At 40.6% G+C, this 11,789-nt stretch overlaps 1 protein-coding gene across 1 annotated transcript; it reads right to left on the bottom strand.

Annotated features, from left to right (window-relative positions):
- Window positions 1-6,951: 6,951 nt before the first annotated feature.
- NR0B1 (nuclear receptor subfamily 0 group B member 1) lies at window positions 6,952-11,199 on the bottom strand. Its single transcript, XM_073670733.1, has 2 exons — window positions 10,431-11,199; window positions 6,952-8,323 (listed from the first exon to the last, which is right to left on the bottom strand). Exons 1-2 carry the CDS (start codon window positions 11,032-11,034, stop codon window positions 8,079-8,081), a joined length of 849 nt encoding a protein of 282 aa, XP_073526834.1. The 5' UTR covers window positions 11,035-11,199; the 3' UTR covers window positions 6,952-8,078.
- Between the last annotated feature and the right edge of the window lie 590 nt (window positions 11,200-11,789).

The following is an 11,789-nucleotide window of genomic DNA, read 5'->3' as shown; positions in this document are numbered from 1 at the left end:
AGCCAAAATGTATGCACGTTGCAAGCAAAAAATATATGTACACGGCAACAGAGGTAGCAAACTTACTTCCAGAATGCTAAAGGCACAGAGGGACAAATGCTTCATCAGGCAGATTCGATCGGAGGGGGGGAGGTAGTTTTAGAGTCAGAGGGGATAGCAGAGGCCATCTGCACATATTATCACTCCCTGTACAATCTAAACCCCCATGATTCCATGTCCGACCCTCCTACAGCACTCCACCGCATACATGACTTTCTCTCTACTCTTGCGCTACCTGAGATTTCTGCTTCGGGACATTCTGTTTTACTTGCCCCAATTTCCTCTCGAGAGGTTGAGGAAGCACTTGTCTCTACTCCTGGTGGAAAGACCCAGGGTCCGGACGGCTTCCCCATCATATACTACAAGACGTTTGCGGAGGTTTTCGTTCCTCATCTAGTTGAATTGTTTAACCTTTTCCTCTCGGGTTCGGTACCCCCACCACAGGCTCTAGAGGCACATATCACTGTGCTTCCTAAGGAGGGGAGAGACGGCACCCTATGCAGCAGTTACCGCCCCATTTCCCTGCTGAATGCGGACCTCAAACTATGGGCAAAAATTTTAGCTAATAGAATAAACCTAGTGCTGGCCGACCTAGTTCACCCTGATCAGGCTGGTTTCTTTCGTGGAAGAGAGGGGAGGGACAATACTACTAAAATCTTACAGGTGATTCCTTATGCTAGGCACAATCGTCAGCCACTTATATTACTTTCCACGGAAGCTGAAAAGGCATTCGATCACATCAGTTGGCGCTATATGGCGTTTGTTCTGCAGAAGTTCGCCTTTCCCCCTCCTTTCATAGACGCAATCATGTCATTGTATACCTTCCCTACGGCTAGGGTCAGGGTGAATGGGACTCTATCAGCGCCTTTTAATATCACTAATGGCACTAGGCAGGGTTGCCTTCTCTCCCCTTCTTTATTTGTCATAGTGATGGAATCATTTATCCAAGCAATTAGGCAACAGCCTGAGATTGAGGGGTTGAGGATCAATCATTTAGAGTTGAGGGCGGCTGCCTTCACGGATGATCTCTTGCTACTCCTATCCAACCCAAAAATGGCAGTTCCAAAGATTTTGGAGCTCTTCTCCTTATTTGGAGAACTCTCCAATTTCAAGATTAATCTGGACAAATCGGAGGCATTGAATATATCGGTGTCCGGAAAGGATGTACAAATCCTGAAGGGCCTTGCCCCCTTTAAATGGCTACTACACAAGCTTAAATATCTTGGGATATATATAACGGATGACACCAGTACGCTTTTCCAACACAATTTCTCCCCACTGGTAGGACAAACTGAAACTCTCCTACGTTCCTATGATACTCCTCTCCTGTCTTGGTTCGGCAGGGTTAACGTGTTTAAGTCCTACGTTTTCCCCAAGATTTTCTATGTGATAAGCATGATCCCAATCCAACTCCCCGTTTCTTTTATACACCCTCTCAACCAATTAATAGCCAAATTTGTTTGGAAATACAAAAAAGCCAGATTGCCTTTGAAACTCTTGATGCGCTCAAAATGCGGGGGAGGTGCGGGTCTACCTAACCTATCTTTTTATCATCAAGCTATCCTTCTGGCAAACTGGCTAAAATTAATAAGATGGGCGGAAAAGGGTCATGACTCGCACATTGAAATGCAACTCCTGGGAAAACATGCATTGAAATATTTATGGACAGACTGCCCCCTTCTAAGAGAGGGATTGGGAGACATTCTTCTAGCCACTCTACAAACCAGACGTGCACTGATTCCAATCCAAGCACCAACTTGTAATTTTCTAGATAAAATACCAATAGGACTTGACCCCTACCTCTTCTCTCCGGATTTTACAGATCCCTATGAACTGTGGTCCTCCCTACCACATAAACCCATTTCACATTTGCTTCAGGGGAAAATTCCGTGTATTAACGGTTGGCCGTTGGCGGCAGGGAAATGCCCTCTCAATTATCTACAACATCTACATGTTGCCCACTATATGAACTTGACCACAAAATTATCTCAACCCCACACCAAATGGCTTTGGTTGGAGACTCTAACAAAAGTCAATCATCTTGTTCCGAAAATTGTATCTAAACTTTACTCTAATCTCACGAACATGGCAGACAATACCCTACCGTTTTTCTTACACTCCTGGGAGACTGAACTGAACACCCATCTTTCTCCACAAGATAAACAAATGATATGCCTCAATTCACATGGTTTTTTTAATGATGCGTGGTGTCCAAGGAAATGGCGTACAAATTGCTGTCGCGATGGTACTACACGCCGGATAAACTTTATCATTTGGGGCTAATTAGCTCCCCTCAATGCTGGAGGTGTGAGGGATCACGAGGCACTTTGTCCCATGTCTTCTGGTATTGCCCGGCCCTTCGACAATTTTGGTCTGAGTTTATGGGGGTTATGCGCTCTCTCAAACTACTTGAGACAGATTTGACGGCAGAAGAGGTGCTCTTGTCCCTTCCCACAAAAAACTTCCACCCTAAAAAGCATGAGTTGGCCCCACTGATGTTAGGGGCGGCAAAACAATTGATAGACCTTAAGTGGAAGCAGCGAACCCCACCAACACTGGATGATTGGAAATGTAAAATGAGAGACCTATTCAGGTTGGAGGAACTGACGAGTTGGGACTCTCTGACCCATGAGAAGTTTAGGAGGATCTGGGTTCCATGGACGCAATATACGGGGTACATCGCCTCTTAGTCCCTGGGTGTCTGGGGTGCGCCACAGTGGTCGACTGAGTAGCCAATCACCGTTGGGTGTTGCGTGTAGCAATGTTAACTCCTCACATATATTGCCAAATTTTGCAGGGGGACTCGGGGTCATGCTGCCCTGTGGGCGCTAGCTTGCCGAGGGACGGGTATTTCGGATTTCTCTTATGTATACTCAACATCGGTATACCTCGGGAATTGCTTAAATTTTAGGGATGCGCTAACGCATTACTGATACTCTCCTGTAATTGGGAGTGTTTTGACCTGTTTCAATTTTTATTATTTCTCTGTTTGTTAAGAGAAAATTGTTAAATACTGTATTTACTGTATCAAGACTGTGTAATGCAGTGATTATGTTTTCTTTACTAATGGAACCGATATGTGTCTCTGTGTTGCATAGTATTTCTTCTTTGATTCTAAAATTAAAAATAAAGAATTGGAAAGACAGCGTCGCCTGAGCAGCAGAAGGTGGCAGCCGTCTATAAATTGTGAGACCAGACAGAGAAAGGGCCCTCCAAATAATTGAACGGTTACAGTAGAAGTTAGAGACCTTTCAGGATGTCCTGAGGATAGTGGGCGTGGGTTTAGAAGAAGTGAGACCTCCAGTAACTCAGGTCTTAGAGGCCTATACAAACGACCCAATAGAGTACGGGACAGCACGAAGTCAGACTTGACCTTAGATACAAGGGCAAGTGAGTCACACTGTTGTATTGACTTCTGGGAAGGAAGAGGTCTGACAAGGTTACGACTGACCGCTGGGAGCGGGGGAGGTCTGACAGGGTTACGACTCGGAAATGTGACTTTAAGAAGTTTGTGACAATGACAGATGGTAGGTCCCTAAGGAATGGGCTAATGTTGATGACTAATGTTCCAGGGGCTGAGCAGCGCAAATGTCAAGTACATGGTCTCTGTGTGAACTGTGGGTTATAATGATTGTGTATATTATCTGTTCAACCCCACAAGTTTGAACAGAGGGGGGGGGATATGTAATGCAGCGACTTGCTGCATTGCCAAAATGTCCAGGGGGTGTGTCCTGGCTGACCATTAACCTCCCCCTCAGGTGACTGATCACATGACTGTGACATAATCACAGGTCCTGTGTGCACAAAAGGATATATAAAACCTGGTGGTTTTTGAAAATAGAGAGAGAGAGGCCTGGTGAAGTCTGGAAGGCAGAGGCTGGATCCCTGTGCTTGGGATACCAGTAGCCTTGGAAGGCAAGAGGCCTGGTCCCTGTGTGGGACTTCACTAGCCTGGAAGGCAGAGGCTGGATCCCTGTGTTTGAGATACCAGCAGTCTTGGAAGGCATGTGGCCTGGAGGCCACATCTGGGAAGCCTTAAAGCCACAGCTGTGGCAGAACAGAGCTGATAGAAGCAGCTGAGACCCGGCAAAGATAAATCTGCGCTTTAAAGAGAATATTGTTGCTGTACCTTGCTGAAGTCTGTATTGGAAGCCAAGTGGGCATAGCTGCCCCCGAAAAGGCTCTAGGATACATGTGTAACATTCCTGCGAGCCACTGAGATGGACTATGTTATGAGCGGTTTATGATGTGTAATAAACTGCTGGTCTTCATATTACCGGAAAACGTTGCATGTGTGCTTTAATTGATCCGGTGAAGCGAGTACTCCCCCAGCATGATGAATAGGCTACCTTACATGTAATAAATCAGCATGGAATAATAAATTTAAAGGGATCATATTTTAAAAGGTCACTGTAATCTTAAGAAACTTTGTTTAAATCAATAGTATAAATAAGAAACGTAATGTAAAATTATCAGACAAATCTGCTTCTTTCCCCACTCATGAACCACTTCTCCTCCTCCACCCATCCTCCTGAACTCATCATTCACTTTGAACAATTGGTAAATAACATTTTGGTCAAGGCAACATGGATTGCCAGCAAACTCAAATATCAGGTTACTGTTTCTATTAAAGCTCATGGAGCAGGGGGAGGAGAAGAAAGAGGAGCAGGGAAAGTCACTGACACAGAAAACATTCTAACAAATGATTTACTTCACTTCAGTGCTGAATTCACAGGTACACTGTCTAGTACCACTATTTATTGTCATTTATACTGCTATTGCTACTGTATGTGCACTATACAGAGAAACCAGAACAGGACTCCCTTGTGTCTGTGTTTGCAGTGCATGGGAGACATTATAGCCGTCAGACACCACTCACTAGCTCAGAGACAACTAAAAGTTAGAGATAAAGCCAGCAGTGGTAAAATTGGAGGATATAAGTCATATAATAGCCAGAAATAGTGTTATTCTTCATTTACAAAGACATGACAGAGTATTCTGAAAAGTTACTTAAAATGACAGGTATGCTTTACAGCAGGAAGTTCATTGTAAACTACTACATTGCACACAACACCAACTTACTAGAGGACATAGTATTTTAACTTCATGTCTTCAAACTGTTGGTGAATGGGCTGTTAAGCAGTGTGTTACAATACATTTACTGTGAGTTTCCCATACCTCCGCTGCCTCGCTCCATCTTCTCCAGTCTTTTCTTCTGCCTTCATTCCTCTTCGCCTCTGGTCTTAGGCCTCAAGTTACTTCATGAGATTGCAGGGCGACACACGTCATGAAATCTCGTGAAGCCTAGTCAGCGATGGAAGCATGGAAGAGTGAAGATGACTGATGATGGAAGAGAAGACTGGAGCAGAAGAGAGACAGCAAGTAAGCAGAGGACCAGGGGGTGAGCTGTAGCAGCAGGACAGGTGAGAGGTAATGTGAGAATATTTATTTTTATCCTCCCTGTTTATTATGCTCTGAGGTTTAGAGAGACTTCAGAGCATAATAAACGGTTTTAACCAGCAATTTGATTGACATTGAATAAATTTGCTGCACATCTATTGTCTCAGTTGAATTAAAGCAAATCTGTCTAATCAAATTACGACATATTAGCTCATCTCCAGTGAAGACCTAAACAGTTTCAAGACAGTTTTGTGAAAGCTATGAAGACTTGATATATTAGATAATAGTATACCTTTTAATCACTTCTGGGTCAATAGGAGCAAAATAACACTTAAAGGAAGCCTATCACCAGAAATAAACACTGTTAACCTGCAGATATGGGGTTAATCTGCAGGTTAAAAGAATTATTAACCTTCCCGGTGCCCCCATTCTCAGCCTAACACTGTGGGGAGAAAATTAACTTTATTACTTCTGCAGCGATTGGGTTTCTGTCATGGGGCGGTGCCGGTTCAGTCACCACACCGAGTATACAGAGTGGCATCTGTATCCACATCCCTGGCCCTGACTGACATTGGCTCTGAATTAGGGTGGTTGTCAGTCAGGGTCGGGGGCATGGCTACAGAAGCTGCTCTGTATACTCAGTGCCGTGACTGAACCAGTGCTGGAGCCGCCTCCATGACTGAAATCCGAATGCTGCCGGGGGGAATAAAGTTAATTTTCTTCCCGCGGCGTTTGGCCAAGTGTAGGCGCCGGACAGGTTAATGCTATTAATCTGCAGTTAACCCTATATCTGCAGCCTAACAGCGTATTTTTCTGCTGACACGGGTTTGCTTTAAAAAGTTTAAAAGAGTTTTCCAGCTTGTAAAAAAAATGATAGTTCATAGTTAATATTTGACTAATATTTCACCATCACTTTTAGCTCTCTTCATTGTCACTGAAGTTCTGTAGTTCTTTGGTGTAGAGGCTTTCTTCTCTTTTAATCTGAGACATTATTTGATCTGGTGAGCAAAGAGACTTGAACAATGGGACAAGAGCCAGATCATCCAGGAAGCTAAGATAACATGATAACCTCTTTGGTCTAATGATGTCACAACATAGAAGGAAAGTGGAGAAGTTATTCTCTATGACTGTTGTGTTTAGCATTGTCTTTTGCCCTGTTCTGTCTCAATAATTTAAAAAGTTGAAACAAATTTTTCAAATGTAGAAACAACATTACAGTAAATACTCTTGTGGTCTTGTGTACTGAAACCCCTAAAGATCAGGTGTACCCATTGCACTGCCACAGGAGAAATTAGGCATTACACCCTTTTTATTTAAATCAATGGGGTCTCCATGAACACAAGGATATACTAAGTCCTTCAAAGTTATAGACATTTTTGCCACTGTTTCTTGTCCTACCCCGCATTATTAGAATTGCTTAATACGGCATATGAAAAAAAATGTTTTTTTTAAACCAGTCAAATCCTTTTAAATGAAACAAGGATGTGGCAAACGTAACAAAGCAAACCCCAGCATTTTCAAGAATATTTTTATTGCATTAAAAAAATATTGTCTTTGTAAAAACAATAAGTTACATATTTTACAATACTTTAAACAACAATAACAGAACCTGTCTCATAGTTTTCGCTTTGAAAACAAAAGGTATGAGAAAGCAATAACATCTCGACGAGAGGCTTTTCTGAAGTTGGCACAGAAGGATGAATCATATAGATGCTGATAATATATACGATATGGGAAAAACCTGCACTTAATACAATAAATGCTGAAGGCTGAGTTTTAGTTTATAAATGCACATAGGTGTTTCTTACTACATGAGCGACGGAGGAACTGTCTGTTCATCTGTCCATTGGGAAATTTTATGGATTCTCTATAAGATACTAGTTTTGCCATTCCTTTTTTATTCCTGATGGAAATATAGGGATAAGCAGATAGGTCCTCTTCAAAATAGGCTTGCTCCATTATAAGAAGTGCAAATGGCTTGTCTGCTACTCTTTACTAATATAACAGTATTCAATTTAAAAAGATCAACCAAATAATCTAAATTCAAAGGAATTGACATATACGTAGCCCTTAGGAGTTTTCTTATCAAACATACCACAGATGATACAGTATGTATTTCTTTCTATTGACTACCATTCATTTGCATTAGTACATAATATTTGCTGGAAATTAAAGCTCGTCTTAGATATATAACCTTTGGCTCCAAAGTCTAATACGTCCATATAATTTATTTGTACAGTTATAGCCTAAGCAAACATACCATGTATTACACCAGATATTGCAAATCCAAAGGAAATGTGACGCCAATGATAATTCATTTCAGAGGGCAGTAATGTTTTCTCATCGTATATAACAACTGCATTGAACTTTAGCATATGAATATGGCATTTTATGAACATTAAGTGCTATATATGCTTTGCTGTATCTGTGCATCTAAAAATAGGTTAAAAACACTACTGTACCTTGAAAACTACAGAAAGCCAACTCATGGGCACATATATGATTCATATGCCCAAGCAACCATGTTAAAGGATCAGGTGAGGCCTTTGTGCATCTGGCCCTCTGTCAAGCTTGAATTATGTACATTTCCTATCATATTAACTTGTCACTTCAAATAAAAGTCCATCGGTGGGATACAATTATATTTTTGCACCCAACATTTCCAATAACATGTCGTCCATATTCACCGAGCCAATGATGGGTCTGAAGAACAGTTCAGCAATGGCGTTGGCATTGGTGGATCTCAGCAAGGACAAAACGATAATTAACTTGGTGAATCTGGAGTGATCCCATCTCTGAATCATCTTCAGATGCTCATTTAAGGCTTGGTGGGCTTCCTGTTGTAATCCTTGGATATACCGAGCACAGTGCAGTCCCGGCAAATCTGTGTGCACAAAATAATGGAAACAGTTAATGATATCATACTTCTAAATAATGAGTAACAGTAAGGGATTATAGAAATAAGGAATAATACTCTAAGTATTATTCAAGTAATAACCCAGACTGATTGACTTTAGTTGGAGTTACATAATTATAATCAGAATGGTGAGGCTGGGTTCACATATTGCTCTTTACTGTTTGCACTTCAACCAAATCCGCGCCAACATGTCAAATTGTTAACAGCTAAAAGCAGCGGCATTGTCAATGGCTGTTTTTCTGTGTAATCGAGCAGTCAATAATGATCAAAGTATTTAGGTTCACTATACATTAACCTAAGCTAAAGGTTGGTAAAAAAACACATCAGCTATTTGCACACTAGGGTACTGCTAGAATGTCACCAATCCATGTGAGAAATGTTATATAACTTCTTAAATACAATTATGCTTCTTTTTAGTTTTACTTTTCCCATGATCTGTACCAGTGCACCCACTAGACTGTTCAAGGGAATCACTGTGAAACTTTGAAAACCATCATTGCATCATTTAGTTTTCATTATAAGTCAATTAAGTAAATATCTTGAGAACTTTTTATTCATTAGTTCCCCAAAGTTATTGTATGGCAGCAAGACCAGTGTTTCTAAAACTCAGATTCAAAGAATTAAAGTATCCCGAAAATCTTACACTGAATACTTAGAAGAACAGTATGAAGACAGTACAAGATGTTGGGTGCATTCACTGGGTCCCAAGCACCGCAGGCTGAGCACCTACAATGTAGACCATCTTGTACATTAACAACACTGGTACTGTGAGACACTCACTACTACTACTACTGCCATGACTATTTAAAATAATAGTAATAGTAATACAATAAAAGTCATTGTATTACTTTTTTTTACATAATCTGAGAATGTACATTAATATAATTACCTGTCCTAATAAGGGCGATGTTACTAATAAGTAACAGTTATTAGTTATATAAAAAATGAAGTCCATTTTCAACAAGTTATATTGTCAAATGTATTCATTAGTCTATTCTAACTGATTAATCCTAAGGAAAACCACCATCATGACTGTATGACAGTTTCTGGTATATCAATCTAGCCCTTCTAATAACTGTACATTCCCATGTAGCAGAGCTGAAGCTATGAATTGTTATATAACTCTTTATTTTGCATCATGGTTATCACTGAGATTAATTGATAAAATTACTGTTCCTACAGTCCTATGTAAAACTACTGAGAACACTGTGATATTATTGTATGTCAAAAGAATAGATCAGTACGGCTTTTCTGGATTGCCAAAGCTAGCACTGATCTATCTATGTTGTCTTCTGTAATGGCTAGCTAGAAATGATCACTGGGATTTTTTTGGGATTATAAAATAAAACAGAACACAGCACTTATTACATTTCTGGGGAGAGTTTATGTTCTCTTTAGGGTCTTAGCATGGAATCCTGCCAAACAACCGTGCTACACTTACAACATTCTGCACCTTATAAAATGAACATAAAACTTGTGTGAATTGAATCCATATTCTTCTATTCACTCCCAGGTCTTACATCTAGATAGCGCATTTCCTCAACTTCAGAGATGCATAAGCACAATTAAAACACTGAACTTAACTAAAGTGTTCCAGACCGCTGACCAAATAATAATTAGAAGAACACAGATCAAGATACAGCAGACCTGAGTTTAGAGGTGCATGATGTCATAATGTAACAGCTTGTGACATCACTAAGTCCTGTCTGCAGTTTTTTGTAGTGCTGCAGGTAAATCTACTACTTTATGGAAACATTGATAGTTACATATTATATGTCCAAAACTTAACTATTGATTATCCATTGATATTGATCAATACACTTTCTATATCAGTTTATACAACAGATGTAATAACAGCTTAACTATTCATTACCTGTTGATATAGATAAATACATTTTATATCAGTTTATACAACAGATGTAAGGACAGTTTAACTATTGATTATCCATTGATACACTTTCTAGATCAGTTTATATAACAGATGTAATAACACCTTAACTATTGAAAATCCCTTGATATTCATAAATGCACTTTCAAGATCAGTTTATACTTTAATGTTGCAAACCACATTTACCTGGATTAAATAGTACAATCCCTTTAAGATAGGCGTACTCTTTGTTGCTAATCCCTAGGCTCCAGCACTTCTCTAAGAACTCCTTGATCCACCTGATCTCAGTGGCTGTTGGCAGCTGCATCACTTTATGCTGCTGCTGTAGACTATTTCCAAGTAGTAATGCCTCTTGCTGTTCCTGGTGCTGTTTCCTCTCTGCTCCTTGTCTGTTAGTCAAAATCCTTTGTAACATACTGGGCTCAGATGTTTCAACAGTTTCAAAATCTACCTTGTCCTGTGCAAGTCCCAGTACCAGCAGAGGAGCCCAGCAGCTTCTCACCAACAGTAGCTGGTCAGCTAGGGGTAGCTCCTGGAAGCAGGGCAGGCTCTTGACAAACCTTAGTGTCTTCACTAGCACTGCGGAGGCAGCCTTGCAGGTGACCTGGGGGCATTTAAGACTGACTTTCTTCTGAGCTCCACAGGAGCAGCCTTGTCCATAGCCCCCTGTGTGCTCTTCCTTCCTGCCTTTGTGCAATTCTTTGTGCCCCTCATTCTTCAGGATGTTGTATAAGATACTGCTGTGCCTCCTGTTGTTTACAGAACAGTGACACTTATCTAAACAAGCCATGGAGAAATGCAGAGAGGTGCAATCTGACAGCTCCCTGGCAGCATCAGTTGCTCTTGCTTGTGCTGATCTGCCTTTAAATGAAGCCAGACAGATAGTATGCAGATCCTCCTGTGCCTGCCTCTCAGGTTATATTTATACCTTTGTTTCCAGTCACACAATATCTGCAGTTCAAAAGGGGGCAGACTCTCATTATTGGCTGAAAAAGAGAGAGATAGAAAGGAAAAACTCACACCTCCTTCATTGCTTTTCACATTATTGGCCACTAGAGGGAGCCTTAGAGTCAATCTGAAGGACTGTTCTTGGGTTCTGCTGTGTACACTTCCTTGTGCTTTCATACAGCTCAGAAATGACAGTGCACTGCATGAGACAGAGATAAATGGAAATATTCGGCAGGATAGTTGTACTCATGTAATGCTAGTCTTTCAAAAATATGTTAAATTCTATTTACAAATAATTTCTCTTTGCTTATAGACCCTATAGCACATTCTGCTAGCATATAAGAAGATTATAATCAGCTATAGTTTCTAAGGGAGATAAACTCATTTTCAGCATTCACATTAGAGTCAAATGAAGGCAAATTACATACAATATCTTATTTTTAATAAGGATGGAAGGCAACTCATACAAGTAGGATGAAAATGCACTAAGACCTCGCAAAAATATCATTTGGTCAGACTTGAACCTAGGACCCCAGGTCATTATGTGGCCCAAAAATCATGTTTATAGTTAAAGGATTTGTTCCATGAACAAAAGTT

This window comes from Phyllobates terribilis, unplaced genomic scaffold (assembly GCF_046119375.1).
Source record: "Phyllobates terribilis strain yellow unplaced genomic scaffold, ASM4611937v1 Scaffold_2__4_contigs__length_985480577, whole genome shotgun sequence".
NCBI lineage: Eukaryota > Metazoa > Chordata > Amphibia > Anura > Dendrobatidae > Phyllobates > Phyllobates terribilis.
This window is presented reverse-complemented; position numbering and strand designations above follow the sequence as displayed.

Bases quoted from the DNA above. Each gene is read 5' to 3' on its own strand.
- NR0B1 (XM_073670733.1), bottom strand. From the start codon at position 11,034: ATGGCTTGTTTAGATAAGTGTCACTGTTCTGTAAACAACAGGAGGCAC. The intron at 8,324-10,430 runs GTAAATGTGGTT...TTGTGCACACAG, and splicing joins GATTGTACTATTTAATCCAG to ATTTGCCGGGACTGCACTGT.